We start from the raw sequence: 18,322 nt of genomic DNA, 5'->3' as shown, positions 1-18,322 counted from the left end.
TTTAAATTGGGGATATAATTTTCCTTCAATACTGAGGGCCCCTGGGGGCTAACTAGCCCACCAAGTGCTTCCAGTAAGCGCCACTGAGCTGCATTGCAGAGAGGTGGTCCAGGCCGTGCCACTTTTTACACCTCTCTGCAACGCAGCATTGTGACACTTACTGGAGGTACCTAGTGGGCTAGTTGGACCCTAGGGACCCTCAGGATTCAAATGAACTTAATCTCCCAACTAAAAACGGACACAGGGCGTGTTTACACAGTGGTGAAGGGAGGGGACAAAACGCCCGAAAACGTGTGAAAAAACGCCCTGTGGCCTGTTTTAAGAGGTAGTTTTAATCCCCCTGCCCTATTATATACTAGGGGCTTACAGAGGAGGTCATGCTAATCACAGGGGAACCCCAACGCATAATGTTCCCTAGTGTATGTAGGTGTTTTCACTGTATTCTAAGTGTCTTTTAACATAGCACTGGCTCTAGGACTGGTTAGTCAGACTCAGTTACCACCAGTATCCATCTGAAAAAGTTGAGGGTACAGGATGATTTTGCAACAAGGCTTCTTTCTGCTCTTCTTTTTGTTCTTTCTGCACGTTATCCTTCTTCCTGCACTTTTCTTCGTCTTTGAGGACTTCTGTTGCTTCTTTCTGCACTTCTTTTTATTCTTTCTGTGCATTTTTTATTCTTTCTTCACATGTCCTATCTCTGTAGGCATAGTTAGAAATTAGCATTTAAAAAACCTTTGAAATTCACAGAAAAAACCATAGGTTTCAGGCACGTTATAGTTAGGAATTAGCATTTAAAAAACCTCAGAAATTCACTGAAAAAACCATAGGTTTCAGGGGTGTTATAGTTAGCTGGACTTTTCACTTGTACCAAACCATTGAAATTCCCCCGTTATAGTTAGTTCAGCTAACTATAACTCGCGCGCCCGCAATGCACTGCTGATGACGTCACATATTACATCACTCATGACATGGTCAGTGACATCACTCATGACATCACTGATGACATCTCAAATGACATCACTGATGACATCACTGATGACATCATCCTTGTGATAGAGTGGCAGACCTCCTCTCACCCTAATATAACCTTTGATACACACATTCAAAAATAGAGACTAAACTTTTCAAAACAATGGACATACCAATACCAGTTACAACAACCTCTTCAGTAATTCTAAGATCCACATACACATCCACTCATTCACCAACAGTCCTATACAGTCACTCATACATGTACTCACTCATCATATGTACTCATACACCTATACATCCTGTTACACAATGCCACTCATCCATAGAGTTACTCACACACATAGTCACTCATGCTAATAAAGAATCAAACATACATTTACTTGCATATACAGTTATACACACACCACCACACTTACTTCTATGGAAACTTACACATACTTAGTCTTTTAAACAATCACTTATAGAAACACATACTTATTCATACAGGAACTCTTTCAATCTCTCACTCTCACATATACTCACTTATATACACCAATAGTCACATATACTAGTTTAAAACATATGTAGTTACTCATAAAGACACTATTGAGACAGTCATTCACTCACTAACACACCCATACACACACTCATCCACCCATACAGTCCTGCACACATGCTGTCTTCAACACATACAAAGAGTGAGTCACTCATTCATGCACCTATGCACTACGTAATACCCCCCACCGAACCATGCAGACACTCAGACTGATACTCAAATAACCAATTAATAACCTATATAGACACCCATGTAGCTACTCACCAACCCATGCAGCCACTTATACACAAAGTGAGAGACTGATACAGATATTTACATATTTAAACATTACTCACTAAGCCATGTATTCACTATGATACACTTAATCAGTCAGTTACACAATCAATTTTTCAAAAACAAATCATCCATTTAGACACTTATATACCCATTTATTCTTCCATCGACCTTGAGATATACATATATAAAACATATTTAATTTTCAGAAAAACACACATTCACTGGATGATGTCATCAGTGATGTCATTTGAGATGTCATCAGTGATGTCATGAGTGATGTCACTGACCATGTCATGAGTGATGTAATATGTGACGTCATCAGCAGTGCATTGCGGGCGCGCGAGTTATAGTTAGCTGAACTAACTATAACGGGGGAATTTCAATGGTTTTGTACAAGTGAAAAGTCCAGCTAACTATAACACCCCTGAAACCTATGGTTTTTTCAGTGAATATATATATATATTTATAAACGTACACACTTAAAGTCTACTGTGGTACAGTATATTGTGGTATAGTGTAGTGGAGTAAACTCGGATGAGGTATACTAGAGTTCTAGAGTGGCATACAGCGGATGGTGTAGAGTGGAGCTGCATACAGTGAAGTGGCATAGAGTGAAGTCAGATACAGCAGAGTGGTGTATATTGGAGTGGCACACAGTGCAGTGGTATATAGTGGCACAGCATACAGTGGAGTGTGGTAAAATGGAGCTATGTTCTGTAAATATTTTAGGGTGTATTTGTGTCTTCTGTACTGGCATATAGTGGACTGCTATAGTCTGTAGTGTTGTACAGTGAAGGAGCATCTATTGTAATATCATATGCTGAAATAGTGTACAGTCAAGTGGCATACATTAGAGTGCTACATAGTGGAGTGTTGTATAGTTTACAGGTGTTCAGTGGGCTTAGGTAAAGGTGAGTTTGGTACAGTGTAGTGTTGTAAACTAAAATTGAGTGACATGGAGAGGTGTATATTGGAGTGCCATACAATGCAGTGGTGCATAGCGTACACTACAGTAGGGTATAGGGTACAGTGCAGTGGTGTATAGTGGAGTAGCATAAAGTGTGGTGTGGTACTGTGGAGCAGTGTAGAATTTAGTAGTGCTCAGTGTAATAACATTTAGTTTAGTGGCATTACATCTTTAAATGAACATTTGAGTGGCATATATTGGAGAAGTGTACAGTAGAGTGTTGTACAATTGAATAGGGTTAAATATAGAAGAGTTGAATTTGGTACGTACAGTGAAGAGTTGTTTAGTGCAGTGGCAGAGAATGTATCTTGCAAAATCTAATAGCATACAGTGGATTGTGGTATAGTCAAGTCAAGTCAAATGGTCTTTATTCGGATAAAATATCCATAAAAGTACAATTCATCATCACCAAAAAGATATAAAATACAGCATAAAACAATGGTAAAAACAAGGTCATTTCCATAATATTAAATGCAGATATGGGCAAAAAGTGCAAGAGAAGCAAATAAAGTGCAGATATATTCAATGTGGGTAACATGTAAACATCAACAACTGTGTCATTTTGTGCAAGCAGCAATCGGAAGCATAAGATGAAGATATTGATGCAAGTTATCACCTCAAGATTAAAATAAATAAAACTTGTCCAGACATATAGTCAAAGTCAGGGAAATTTGTGCAAACTGGCAGTTAAGTATAAACAGTTTCAATAGATATGCTATGCATATAACAACTTGACGATGGCCGTAAGTAAACAAGGACAACAGAGGGAGACAATCTATATAGTAACCATCGTATTCCGTGAGCGTATCGCAGACTGCAAAAATGAGCTTGCTCTGATAATCATCGCATCACTTCCTAGCTGTAATATTTCAGTGTATGCCATTGTATGGTCAGCGATAGCATGTGACCTGAAATAAGGGATAAAATACTGTTTTGTATATCTGATATAAAAATTGCAAAAAAGCAAAAAGTGTAAAGTTGTTTGTTTTAAACCATTTCCGCAAGGGCAGGGCAGATAAATTCAAGATTTTTATTAAAACCAAGTGGAAAGCAGAGAGAATATTTTATGCTCCCATCCCTAAGGCGAAAGAGAATGCCCCTGTTCCATCTACCAATGTTCCTTTTCAGATATTCCTGTGGAGAGACTTTATTATAGCCCGGGCAGGACGAGATGGAAATATATCTGCTTATTGATGGTTTGGGAAACTCTGAGCGTTCTCTGTCCCTTTGGAATGAGTCATATAGTAGCTCTCTCACTGTCTTAATATTCATGCTCTCTGCGTTATGATGATGGAAAAAGATGTGTTCTAAATCTACACTAGATAAACTTTCTTTTACAGCATTCAACCATGGTATAGAGCCGCCCCTATCGCACTTAAGGCAATCACTGATTATTTCCTGTGTTAAAATTGCTGCCGGGTTTTGCCATATCTTCAGCCAGAATAGAGCTGGCCGGGATTTGATAAAATCCTCAACATAGTGCAGGTTTAACTCTTTATGGCATATGTAGGTGGGTGAAGATATTTGTGCCCCCAAAACCTTCCTGCAAAATCTATTTTCTTCTATTTGGATACCGCTACTTTTGGTGTACCCCCACACCTCGGCACCATAAGTTGCGGTAGGTAGGCATTGAGATTTATAAATTTGTATTAGGGGCAACATCACCTCAGCCCTCTTTGGCTGTTGTAAACTAATGATAGAGTTAACTGCCTTGGCAAGTTTGTTTCTGCCATGTGCTACATGTGCCGACCAAGAGCCCGTGTCTGAAAAAATCAGACCCAGATACGGGAAAGTGCTTGTGCTTTTTAAGGTGTTATCACCTGAAACTATGTGATTGATGCGGTATTTGTTAGGCCCGCAAGACATGATGTATGACTTCTTAAAGTTGGTGCACAAATCCAAACCAGCCATAAAAGAGACAAAACCCGTAATTAAAGTGCGTAGTGCTTTGGGTGTGCGGCCCATCAAAACCGCGTCGTCAGCGTATAAGAGTACTGGGAGTAAATTGCCATTGATATTCGGCACATCGCATGAAAGATTAGACAGGGATTTATTTAATTCATTTATATACAAAATAAAAAGTAGGGGGGCCAAGACACAACCTTGTATGACCCCTCTGCCGATTAACATATCCCCGGAGACCTCTCCCTCATTATTTATCCTGACACATGCTTTTAGGTCTCTATGCAAGTGTGCCAGAAAATGAACTAGTGTCTCATCTAATCCATAGTTTAAAAGAATCTCCCAGAGTTTCGAGCAGTTTACAAAATCAAACGCTGACGATAAGTCCATAAAACCCAAGTACAGGGGGACGTTTTTTAGCGACGGTATACTTGCCTAAAATGAGATTTAAATTCAAACATTGTTCAACTGTTCCCACATTACTTCTAAATCCCAGCTGGCAGGGATGGAGAATGTGATTTTCCTCTGCCCAAAGCCTGATTCTGTTAAAGATCACCCTGACCAGAATCTTTAATGTATTGCCTATTAGAGATATAGGGCGGTAACAACTGGGATTTAATCTGTCGTCCTTTTTAAAAATGGGTACGATAACACTACCTGACCAGGTATCTGGGGTTTTGGTGTTGGACAAATTGTTGAAAACATTACACAACAAAGGGGACCAAAAATCTGGTTCGGATTTAATAAATCAATTGATAATCCGTCAGGGCCAGGTGCTTTATTCCCTGCGCTTTGATTAATAGCATCTTCCACTTCAGAGATGGAAATAGCAACCTTGATATCTGTACAAGAGGGATCTGTGGTTATTACTGGGGCTGTATATATTTTTGCAAAATGCTCCTCCCATAACTTAGTTGGTATATTACAATTGATGGGGGTTAAGTTGGATCCCATGGACCTCAGAGCTTTTACTTCGCCCCAGAACCCAGTCACATCTTTAAGTACAGCAGTACGTGCAAGTGAATCCCACCTCTCCTTTAAAATCTCATCCGTGCGTGATTTTGTTGCTTTTTTATAGCTTCTTCTCAAGGCCTTAACCAATGTCGTGTTCCGGGGTTTTTCGGCAAGTGCCTTACGAAGGTCCCGGTTGGCCCGTGAGCAAGCCCCATCAAACCAACTATTGCTCTTATTATGTTGCCTAATGGGTTTGGAAATTTCCTGCTTAATGGCAATACATAGCCCGACAAAAGCCTCAACAATCTCTGTGTCCTGGCAATCACTGGACAGACATGTTTCCACAATTAGAGGATGAGATTTTATAATTCGCTCAAGTAGGATTTTATTGTTAATGCCTTTCCAAATTACTCTGCGTTTATCGGTGAATGCGACCAAATCCCTTGCCCCAATTTCTTTCCTTTTAGTGAATTTATTAACAAATTTGATGGTTGTCAGAATTGGGTTGTGGTCACTATAACAAGATGATAGAACCTCGGCCTTGACAAGACAATTCTCAAGGGCCGATGATATAAAAACATAATCAATGGTGGAAGAGCAGCCACGACCTATATAGGTGGGCAACTGATCAGTATCGGGTGATCCACCAGCTTTTACCATGACATCGATTAGGTCCCTGGAGGATAGATGATTAAACAGTTCTTCCCCTCTTTTACAAAGAATTATCGGGGGGGATGAAACTATGGTATTCTGCATTCTATTATACAAATGTGCATTAAAGTCTCCCCCTAAACAGATACCATCCAATTTCCCAAACTTATTGCCCTCTAGCATATCATCAATAAAATCAAATAAAATGATGAAATTCTTGTTGGGCAGTGATTTAAAATCATTATTATAAAAATTCATAAAACATAACGTAATCCCGTTTGAGTATATTGTGGCCTGAAGATGACTATCGTTTGTCCCCAAGGGTTTAATGCTGCATCCTGCAGTAATCTTTATGCATGTGGATAAACCCCCGCTAGGTCGACCAGCTTCAGGGCTAGGGGCGGTGCTATTAAGGCAAACAAAACCCTCAAGTAACAAACTGCTGGTACTCCAGGTCTCCTGAAACATTAGAACATCAAATTGTGGTATAGTGCAGTGCTGTATACTAAATTTCAGTACAATTGAGTGCTGTAGAGTGGAGGAGCGTACACTGGAATAGCGTACACTCTAGTGGTGTACCCTAAAGTGGGGCATATTCGAATAGTAGATAGTGGAATAGCATTAAGTGGAGTTGGGTACAGTGAAATAGCATACAGTTGCGAGCAGTACAGTTTAGGGGCTCCAGAAACTGGCACACACGAAAGTGTAATAGAATACAGTAATGAACAGAATAATAGCGCAGAGTATAGTGGTGTAGACTGGAGTGGCGTACAGTGGAGTAGAGTGGACTAGTGTACAGTGCATTAGCTTAAAATGTAGTGGCGTATACTGGAGTATTGTAAAGTGGAGTGGCATACTCTAGCTGGCAGTGGAATGGCATGAAGTAAACTGTTATACAGTGGATTGGCATAAAGTAGAGTGTGTAAATTAAAGAAAACTTACAGTTAAAGTGTGTGTAAAGATGTCAATGCTATATCTCCAAATATATACTATAACACGTCAATGTTAATTTTTGTATATGTAATTAGTGTAAGTAATGTAAAACGTTTGCCATACAAAACATAGTTATATTATAACGGTGCTAAGTTAACTGTACACTACAGTACATGGGGCTTAGAACTGGGTATGTGATTGGTTAATGACTGTGTTTACTACTTTTTTAGATTGAGAAAGGCAGTTGATCTGCCGTAACGCGTCTCTCTTAATTGCTGTATCGAGGGAGGCCCAACACAATAAAGATAAAGCAGACGGCAGACTTCATGTGCGAGCCCTCCTCTTTCCTGATATTTGGGAGGTGTGGATAAAGATATATATATTTATAAATATCCAGCTCATGGGGGAGTGTCCACAAATTGAGCCGCACTCAGACACAAGGTACTTTTCCCCGCAAAGTTATTTATTGGTACAGGGGACGTGCTGCCCATAATTAAGACACCTGACAAACAGCCTGACGCGTTTCGATATCCATCTTCCTCATACGCACGTGTTGTCAGAAGGGTGCAGAAACGTCATCAATCCCACATTTCGCAATATAGTTTACCCGAATGGGCTGCTTTGCAATTTACCACATAGCCTTCTGGGAAATAGAGTCCTTTGACTTTGAGCCTTTCATCCGACATCGATACGATGTCGGATGAAAGGCTCTCACATGAGCCCCGAGTCGCATCGTCCCCATTAATCCATCCTTGTGCTCCACACTAACCCCAACTAGCTAATGTAAAAGTGGCCGTCCTGGCGCTGGGCAGCACCACCCCAGGTGAAGGGGGCCACGAGACCCGTGATGTCGGGTTCTTGCTGTGGGGCACAAGCAATGGATTGAGGAAAGCTGCAACTGCCGGGGCTCATTCAGAGCTTTTTGTGCACAAGATTGGGAGTGCAACCATTATCGGAACAATAACGGACTCGAATTCCCATAAGGCCACGTGCTGACTTATACAAAGCAGCCCATAGGGGCGTACGATAAGCCAATTGTGTGGAATGAGGAGGACTTTTTTGCACACCCCTGACTAAGGGAACCCCTGAAGAAGACATTTTTGAAACACGTCGGGCACAAGTCAGGTGCTAATAATTGCAGGCATGTGCGGCTGACCATACAATAAAGGTATTTGGGGAAAGCATGCTTGTGTGCGAGTGCTGCTCATCTGATGGACTAACCCCAACAAGCTAATATAAAAGTGGCCGTCCTGCCGCTGGGCAGCACCACCCCAGGTGAAGGGGGCCACGAGACCCATGATGTTGGGTTCTTGCTGTGGGGCACAAGCAATGGATTGAGGAAAGCCGAAATTGCGGGGGCTCATTCAGAACTTTTTGTGCACAAGATTGGGAGTGCAACCATTATCGGAACAATAACCGACTCGAATTCCCATAAGGCCACGTGCTGACTTATACAAAGCAGCCCATAGGGGCGTACAATAAGCCAATTGTGTGGAATGAGGAGGACTTTCTTGCACACCCCTGACTAAGGGAACCCCTGAAGAAGACATTTTTGAAACGCGTCGGGCACAAGTCAGGTGCTAATAATTGCAGGCATGTGCGGCTGACCATACAATAAAGGTATTTGGGGAAAGCATGCTTGTGTGCGAGTGCTGCTCATCTGATGGACTAACCCCAACAAGCTAATGTAAAAGTGGCCGTCCTGCCGCTGGGCAGCACCACCCCAGGTGAAGGGGGCCACGAGACCCATGATGTTGGGTTCTTGCTGTGGGGCACAAGCAATGGATTGAGGAAAGCCGAAATTGCGGGCGCTCATTCAGAACTTTTTGTGCACAAGATTGGGAGTGCAACCATTATCGGAACAATAACCGACTCGAATTCCCATAAGGTCACGTGCTGACTTATACAAAGCAGCCCATAGGGGCGTACAATAAGCCAATTGTGTGGAATGAGGAGGACTTTCTTGCACACCCCTGACTAAGGGAACACCTGAAGAAGAAATTTTTGAAACGCGTCGGGCACAAGTCAGGTGCTAATAATTCCAGGCATGTGCGGCTGACCATACCAATAAAGGCATTTGGGGAAAGCATGCTTGTGTGCGAGTGCTGCTCATCTGATGGACTAACCCCAACGAGCTAATGTAAAAGTGGCCGTCCTGCCACTGGGCAGCACCACCCCAGGTGAAGGGGGCCACGAGACCCGTGATGTCGGGTTCTTGCTGTGGGGCACAAGCAATGGATTGAGGACAACCGCAACTGCCAGGGCTCATTTAGAGCTTTTTGTGCACAAGATTGGGAGTGCAACCATTATCGGAACAATAACAGACTCGAATTCCCATAAGGCCACGTGCTGACTTATACAAAGCAGCCCATAGGGGCGTACGATAAGCCAATTGTGTGGAATGAGGAGGACTTTTTTGCACACCCCTAAGGGAACCCCTGAAGAAGAAATTTTTGAAACGCGTCGGGCACAAGTCAGGTGCTAATAATTGCAGGCATGTGCGGCTGACCATACCAATAAAGGCATTTGGGGAAAGCATGCTTGTGTGCGAGTGCTGCTCATCTGATGGACTAACCCCAACGAGCTAATATTTATAAATATATATATATTACCACAATACCACAATAAAGGTAAAGGCGAAACGCGTTGGTCCGAGGCTATCGTGTCTGCAATAAACAGCATTCGAGCACTGCGGAGTGTCCTGAGCTATATTCTTTTTGAACAAGGACAAATTTTGGTAATATTTAGAATATACGGGATACGTTCAGAACCACCGCGAGTTTGAGCCTCGCACTACCGGTCTCTGTGAGAAGGATGGATATATATATATATAGTCACCACTAGGCATAGTTTTTACGCCATTTCACACCAACTTCCCAAAATACATGTTCTTGTAACTCAGCTCCTTCCGGGTAAGTTTCAGGGTGATCCATCAAGCAGGGTTCCCATTCATTTTTGCATAGGAAAATTTAAAATAGCTACAGCCAAAATAGCTAAACGGAACTACACCAACTTTGACAGAAAGCTAGATCTTGGTCGAGAAAGCTTACTTTTTGTGACTTGGTGCAAATCTGTTCAATAGTATACTTTTAAATAAATTAAATATGTCAATCAGGGGCAGGCCAACAATACCATGTTTTAAGGAGAAAGTACAAGCACTTTAGCACTGGTTTCCAGTGGTAAAGGCCACGGAGTCTTAATGCCAACAGAAACAAAATTCTGAAAACAGAAGGGGTGAATGCAAAATGTTGGGGGAAACCCATAGCAAGGATGACAGGTCCAACACATACTTAAATACATATCCATTTTTTCACAGTCTGAAACAAGCATCTTAAAATTGTTGTAGAACTTTACAGGGTCCAGAGGCATAAGTGATTTGATACACATTTTACATACCTCGAAAATGATACATTTTTCCTGGGTAAGCCATCCATGTTCCCACTACATCCAGCACAAGTACATGTTTAAGCCTAAATTGTAATAACCTATGTGATTTTATTTGGCATTTGAAAGCATCATATTCTTTAGTTTGAGTCTTACCTAATTATTATTTATAGCATCTGTAATAAGTGCTTTATTGCTCATTAACCATAGACCAAACTAAACAAACAACCTTCGAATTTATCCCTTTACTCGCCATATAAATTGACCAGAGTTAACATCCAAGTCGCAGAAATCAGAAATTAAATTTAAATTGCCTCACAATCTGATGCACGAATCATGATATTTCTTATGACCAATCAAAGCGTTATAAGAATAAACTCTCACGGTCAGAGAGTTCATTTTATTTAATACAAACATGCATGTGCAGGTTGTGTAGGTTGTGCCAAGTCTGCAGCAAAACCAGACCTTACACCATATTGATATCTCTTTCTGTTCAGTGGGATATATTTTTACATAAACCTATTAACTACTTCAAATGTGGGCCCTCTAATATACCTCTTGCTGCCTTCATGCTTAGTGTATGAAAAGCAGTATCTTTAGGAGCCTCACTACCAGATATCCCATGAAGGTTTGGAGAAGCTGGGTCAGTTTTAGAATTTTCAACACCAAAGCCTTCATGTAGACAATTTTTTCAAGGAGGAACATACACAGTAATACAATAGACTCTTCGTTTTCAGAGTTGCACATCTCAACACTGAATGAGTGCCCTCTGACCAATCAGCGTTACAGGGGATCACAAGGGCAGGATATAGTCAAAGATATACCCTCCCAGAACTCCCTGCACCAACTCAGGAACATTCCATGTTTTAGCGCCGAGTCAATCAGTGGCATCTTATTAAACGCTAGATCAATGAGCAAACACAACTATGACCTGGAATGTTTGATCCAAGTAGCAAACCCGGATCTTGTGTTTCTTAGGGAAACCTGGGCCAATGAGGCATCAGAACCGGATTGGAACGCAGCAGTTCCATCAGGCTACCTAGTTGCACATGTGGAAAGGGTCGAATGGAAAGGGGGAGGGATAGCCATTATATATCGATCTTGCTTTACAGTTCGGATCCTGCCACAATCATCGTTACAGGCCGAGGCACTGTCCTTTAGTATTGGAAATAATAATTCGGAATTTTTTCAGGGGCTACTAATTTATCGGCCACCTGGGGTGAGGTCACCTTTCTCTAATTCGCTCCAGAACTTTTTGGAATCTTGCTTGGTACCCCGACATTTACGGTATTGGGGGAATTTAATTTCCATTTGAAGGCTAACAATAACTCTGATACATCTCACTTGATAGACAATCTTGCAAGCTTTGGTCTGAGGCAGATTGTAGCAGAGCCGACACACTCAGCAGGTCACACGCTACAATACAATACAATACTACATATGAGTCATGACCATTAATATGCCAGGAATAGGTACATATAGGCCAGTCATGCTCAGAGTAGATCTATGATGGCTGCCAGCATACCACAACTAGACCAAAAATACTAAAATAGTCAAGGATGACCATTATTATTCCACTGGCACTATTATGTCAGGAATGGACACAATTATGCCAAATATAACACTCTTATGATGGGGCTAGCATATATATTTGGCAGTTCTTGGGACCAGGCATAGTTTCAGGAAGCAATAGTGTTTATTATGGGCACACACATAAATGTTGATGAATCTCTTAATTTTCTCTGGTCTGGATCATACATACCCTGTTCTCCTCAGGTCTTGAGCTGATCATGCATCTAACTGACACATTTTCACTCTGACTCCTACAGTCCCGCACTTTGGTGGGTCAGCACTGATTACAGCTCAGGCTACTGCTGCCATACTTTTTTGATGGTGCACTGTTCAGTTTGGCTAACTGTCACTCTTAGGGTCTTGAGATGATCAGTGCTGCCTTCTTTAATAGGCACCTACTCTCTGAAATTGATACAGGGCTTGACTTCACCTCAGAGAGCTACTTTGAAGGAACTGGCGAGCTGCCAGTAGCCCCCGAGCTACTCGTTGGAGACCCCTGCGCTGGACGGTATCTTTACCAACAAGAAACCTCTCAAGATATTTAGCATGCAACCTCTATCGTGGTCGGATCATTCTGCAATTCATTTTCACCTAACAATCTCTCTAATAACTAGGGGACATCGGGAAAGGTGAGGCATATTTAAATCAAGCCCTTGGAAATCCATCCAAATGAGGGATCACGTAACTGCCCTGGAGAAGAACCCCCCGGAGGTGACCTCTGACTCTAACACCTCAGACAGAAATTTTGAAAGCTGGCTTAGCTCAGCAGTAAACACGCTTGCCCCGGAAACCACTAAACACCCCTGTAACAAACAAGTTACTTCACCTTGGTATTCGACTGAGCTCTGGCAAATTAAAGTACTCTGTAGACGTAGGGAGCGGTATCTGGAGAAAGGACTATAGTGCTGATCAGAAAAAAGATTATAATAGCGCCTTAGAAGAAAATAAGGCAGCTATAACCAACGCCAAATCTGTCTACTTTACTGCAAAAATCCTGGAGGCAAAGAACTCCTCCAAGGAGTTGTTTAAAACTGTGACGGCGCTATCAAAATGTTCGTGTGACAGAGTATTTTCGCCGGACCAAAATTTTGTGGAACAAAAGGCCGTTTTTTTTTCAAAACAATGTTCAAATGGTCTATGATGGGCTAGCTACTGCAGCATGTGTTCCGGAAATGAACAGTGCAGATTCTTTGGATAACCTGACATCACTGCATAGGTTTGTCATGTTTTTCCGCTCTGGAGGCGATAAAGTTGCCAACCTACTACTACATACCAAGTCGGGCTCACCTCTGGACCCGTGCCACCGTTAAATATTACACCTGGTATCTGAAGAAGTTAGTTCATCCCTGACCCCCCTACTAAATGAGATCACTAGTTCTGGGGAATTTCCATCTTCTTGGAAAAAGGCATGCATTAGGCCCATTCTAAAAAAGGCCTCCTTAGACCCCTCAGAGGCAAAACATTATCGCCCAATCTCCTGCCTTCCACTACCATCAAAAATCTTGGAAAAAGTCATGAATCTAGAACTGACAGAATACCTGGATAGCAACAACATTCTTGACTCCACTCAACATGGGTTCCGTTCCCGGCATTCCACTGAGTCAGCTTTAATCATGGCTACAGAAAAGATCCGTAAAGTGATGGACGGGGGAGGCAGAGCTGCACTCATCGTGCTCGATCTGACCGCAGCTTTTGACACCGTAAATCATGCGGTGTTGCTGCGGCAATTGAGGGAAGCAGGCATTGAAGATGTTGCTCTGACCCTACTTACATCATTTTTAACATCACAAGAACAACTGATCCACTGGAATGGTTTGCAATCGGGAGTCTTTCACCTCCCATGTGGAGTCCCACAGGGTTCGGCCTTGCCCCCGACACTATTTAATTTACATGTCAGACCCCTGACACGAGTAATTAAAGAACATGGCATTATGTTGGTGTTGTACGCTGACGACACTCAACTAGTGGTATCAGTGACACAAAGTGTGGGGCTAACAGCGGACAGGTTTCGTAATTGCCTCACAGATGTGATGGCATGGATGAACTCGAACTTTTTAAAGATTAACACCCAAAAAAACGAGGTCCTAGAGTTTTGTCAACTATCATCAGTGTGGAGCCAGGCCGGGTGGCCTCCTGAGGCTGGCAATTGTCAAGTCCCTGTGCCCAAAGCCAGGAACCTTGTATTTGTGCTTGACAAGGACCTCAAACTTGCCTCGCAAATAAAACAAGTTTCTTCTGCATGTTTTTTCAAATTAAAAGTCCTGCAGAAAATCTTGCCATTTATTCCTTTGTCACTTAGGAAAACAGTGGTCAGACCTCTGGTTTTGTCCAGAGTCGACTATTGTAATGCCCTATATTTAGGGGTTGACAAGGGACAGATCACAAAACTTCAATCGCTTCAGAATGCAGCGGCTCGGGTTCTGCTTGGTTTACCTAAACACCACCCCACATCAGCAGTGATTAAGCAGCTACACTGGCTTCCAGTCCATCATAGAGTGAATTTTAAAGCCCTATGCCTAATGCATAAGGCTATATATGGAGGAGGGGCTGTGGATATTGAAACCCTGTTTTCTGTATACCAGCCCTAACGCTGTCTCAGGTCTGCCAACAGAGGACTGGTATGTGTTCCTAGAATAAAAAGAGCTAGATGGGGAGGAAAGGGTTTCTCCTACCAAGCATCCATCTTATGGAACCCCCTCCCCGTTACAATCAGGTTACAATCCAACAGGGCCTTATTCAGGAAACTGATAAAGACCTGGCTCTTTTCAAGGTCTTAAAGATCCATTATCTGCCTGCATCACACTCATCCAGCGCCAAGACGCCTCGGCAAAAGTGAGCTTTATAAGCTCTTCAGTCAGTCAGTCAGTCATTGTTTGAGGGGGTGAAAAACTAACTCAAGCAACATCCACAATACTTTATCAGTGTGAACCACAAAAGATACTAAATTAACCTGTGCTTAACACTCACTCTGGTAGCTTGGCACACAAGAAGTCAGGCTTACCTTAGCGTTACAATTATTTATGAGTACATTTTAATTAATAAAATAATGCCAGAATTGCAGAAATCCAATCATAAGAACTGGAGATATTGTGGTAGAAGTCCCTCTGCTGCTCTGGGGTCAGGGTAAGGGAGAGGTTGGCACCTTCCACTGGCTTATCCTGCTCCTTAGAAGATAGGAGGTTGGGGAGAGGTTCACTCTCCTTTTCTATCCCATCATCTGTCACCAGGAGCAGTGGCTTTGAACCTCTCATAGTGGGGATTGAGGCAATTTGAGAAATGGTTCCTGGGGGTCTTGTGGTCCACCAGGTAGGGGACCTCCCCCTTTCTCTCCTTCACCTCAGAAGGCCCAGACCCGCTGTCTTCTAGGGCCCTGGGCTCCACTGGTTACATCACCCACGCTTTTTGGCGAGGTTGAAACTTGACAAGAGTGGCCTTCTAGTCATGCCAGAGCTTCATCACCTCCTAGCTGGCTTCCAGGTTCTGTTCATCTGAGACCTGAGAGGTAAAATGTAGCTTACTACATCTTGAGGAGCTTGCTCCCACTCCTCCTTTATCAGACTGAGAGGTCCTCCAACGGGGAGCCATACAAGAGCTCAAAGGTACTGAAATCTGTTTCTTTATGTGATACCACCCGGTAGGTAAAAATAAGGCATGGTAGAGGATGTCCTAACTCCACCTCAAGGTCTCTTACAGGCCAATAATCATGCCTTTAAGGGTATGCCCTCTGTTTTGGGGGTGATAAGATGTGGAGAACTTATAAGTTACTCATTCAACTTTGACTTCATGTATGACATAAAGTTTGAGCCCTTCTCAGAAACTACTACTTTGGGGAACCCTACCCAGGTAAAAATCCTCAACAGGGCTCTGGCTACTGCAGGTGCAGTAACAGTCTTCAGAGATATGGGCTCTCAGTACCTATTGGCATGGTCCACTAAGACCAAGATGAACCTGTATCCTAAGGCAGTCTTGAGGTCAAGGGGCCATATAATGTCCATACACAACCTTTCAAAGGGGGTGTCAGTGACAGGTAAGGGAACCAGAGGAGCCTTTAGCTTTCTACCTTTCTTTCCACTGGTCTGGCAGGTAGGACATGACCTACAGAATGCATCTGAGGTCACTCTCATTAAGGGCCAATAAAAGTGGGCGACAAGCCTGACAAAGGTCTTTTCTTGCCCCAGATGTCCTGCCAAGGGTACATCAATAGCCAAATCCAATGCGAAGGCCCTGTAGCACTGGGGGAACCACCAACACTCAGGTTGCCCAAGGAACAGGAACTTTAGGCTCAATATACATGTGGTCATTCTCCTAATATAGCAGGTGATCTCCAGAGGTGTTACCAGTTGCCTAGGACTCAGCTTGTAACCTCAGGGCATAAAGAGTAGGGCAATCCTTTTGATCTGTGCAGAACTCCCCCCTGGATGGCCCACTTTCAACTTGCTAACCAGCCGTCTCAGTCATGACCCCCAGAACAGCAATGTCCTCCCCTGTAGATTCTGGTGGGTTTCCCTCATGCTCAATCTCCTTCCAGACAATTGGATTAGGGGCAGGTTTCAAATGCCCCTTGTCCGTTCTCTTCTCAGCAGCTAACTGGGCAATTTGTCCAGCCTCCAGGCTTCCTTGACTAGCCTCTTGAGCTGCCATTGACCTTGTGGCAAAGTACACCCACTAAAACAACCCGAACATCTCCAGGTGGGTCCTGAGCCCCACATCTTTCCAGTCAGTATGCTCTAAGCCATTACCAAGCAGAGAATACACAAACATGGCAGGACTCACAGCTACCCTCAAAAGAACCTAAGACCCCCCCCCCCACTCAAATGGAGCAGAACCATTGGATAGTGACTTTCACAGTTGTCTGCCATCACAACCTGGTGGAAAACATTAGGGATACCCTGCTCTGAGGACACCAGTTGACTCCTTATAGTAGTCATACTGGCTCCTGTGTCCTTCAGAGCCTCCACCAACTGCCCATTAATGGAGACACATTGCCCTATACTGGAAGGAATGGTAGGCATATGGACTTCTGGCACCATCTCCTTGTCCCCCAAGGACATTAGGGTAATCACTGCACTACCCCTCATGCTAACTAGGACAACCTCCTCCCCAAGGGATATAATGGCCAACCCTGGTGTCTGACTATCAGTGGACGGGGGGGCTGCACCCTATTGGGCCCAAATCAGTAACATTCATAGCATTTCAGGTTTAACTTTCCTTGCTTGTTTCAGGAAACCCACTCTTCATGTGGTAGGTGGTTGGGATTGGTTATCCTTCCCCATTGAACTACTTTGGAGGTCTTTAGAGAATTCCTCATTTTTATTTTTGCCCCCCCCCCCTTTCTTCTGTTGGGGACCTTTTCCAATTTAGGGATCCTCCCAGATACATTCTTGTGGAACTTGGCGCTGAGCCAACGGTCTGCCTCCTTAGCAAGTTCTCTGGGATCAGTGTGCGCACTAGGCTTTCCCTGAACATCTGCCTAAACTGCTCAGGGAAGAGGCCATATTTCCTGACAAGGACGTCCGTCTTGAGGGAATACCTCATCCTTTCTCTAAGGTAACCTCAAAGGCCTCAACCCACATATCAATGTTATTCCCCACAAAAAAATTAGGCACCAGATCCTTGGCGATGTGGATCTTTCTATCTCCACTGGGCATTAGGACATCACTGCCAACATTTTAGTTGGATTCTGAGGTGTGCTTAGCTTTTAGGTTGGGCTCTCTAAGACTCACTTTATGAGCCTATATCAATTTTCTTTCAGCAAAGGCCTTTCAATCTCTGATTTCTTCTTGGCTAGGGCACTCTCTGCTCCTACCCCTCTCTTACTAGGCCCTTTTTGCAGCAGCTTTCTCCTTGGCTCTCTCTCTTTTTGCAACTGCCTCCTCCTTCACAGCCTCTAGTTTCAACTTGGTCAGCTGCAGCTTAAGCTCCCTCTTAGCCTTCCTGTCCTCCAAGGACTCACGGAACAGGTTTCAAGAAGACTCACTGCTCCCTACCCTGCGAGGGGACTCCCCTCCTGTGAGCAAGTTGTCCTCCACCTCAGGGTGCTGCAGCTCAGGGCCCATGGCCAGGACCTATTACTCCTCCTCCTCTAAATGCACCTCCTCCTCCTCACGACCATCCCCTGCTTACTCTTCTGGGGTGGTCTGCATCCTTCTGACATCCTAAAAAAAGCTCAAAGGGCT

The 18,322-nt window shown here is 43.4% G+C and overlaps 1 protein-coding gene across 1 annotated transcript in view; it reads right to left on the bottom strand.

Moving 5' to 3' along the window:
- The window catches only part of ZC3H11D (zinc finger CCCH-type containing 11D), a 147,985-nt gene extending 140,109 nt beyond the window's left edge, over nucleotides 1-7,876 (bottom strand). Inside the window, exon 1 of the mRNA XM_085651189.1 lies at nucleotides 7,823-7,876. Coding sequence (XP_085507315.1) covers nucleotides 7,823-7,876 — 54 coding nt within the window. The remainder of the gene's footprint in view (nucleotides 1-7,822) is intronic.
- Nucleotides 7,877-18,322: the final 10,446 nt, after the last annotated feature.

Source organism: Triturus cristatus, chromosome 4_1 (assembly GCF_964204655.1).
Source record: "Triturus cristatus chromosome 4_1, aTriCri1.1, whole genome shotgun sequence".
Classification (NCBI taxonomy): Eukaryota; Metazoa; Chordata; class Amphibia; order Caudata; family Salamandridae; genus Triturus; species Triturus cristatus.
Note: the sequence above shows the minus strand (reverse complement) of the source record. Positions and strands in the feature narration are given on the sequence as shown.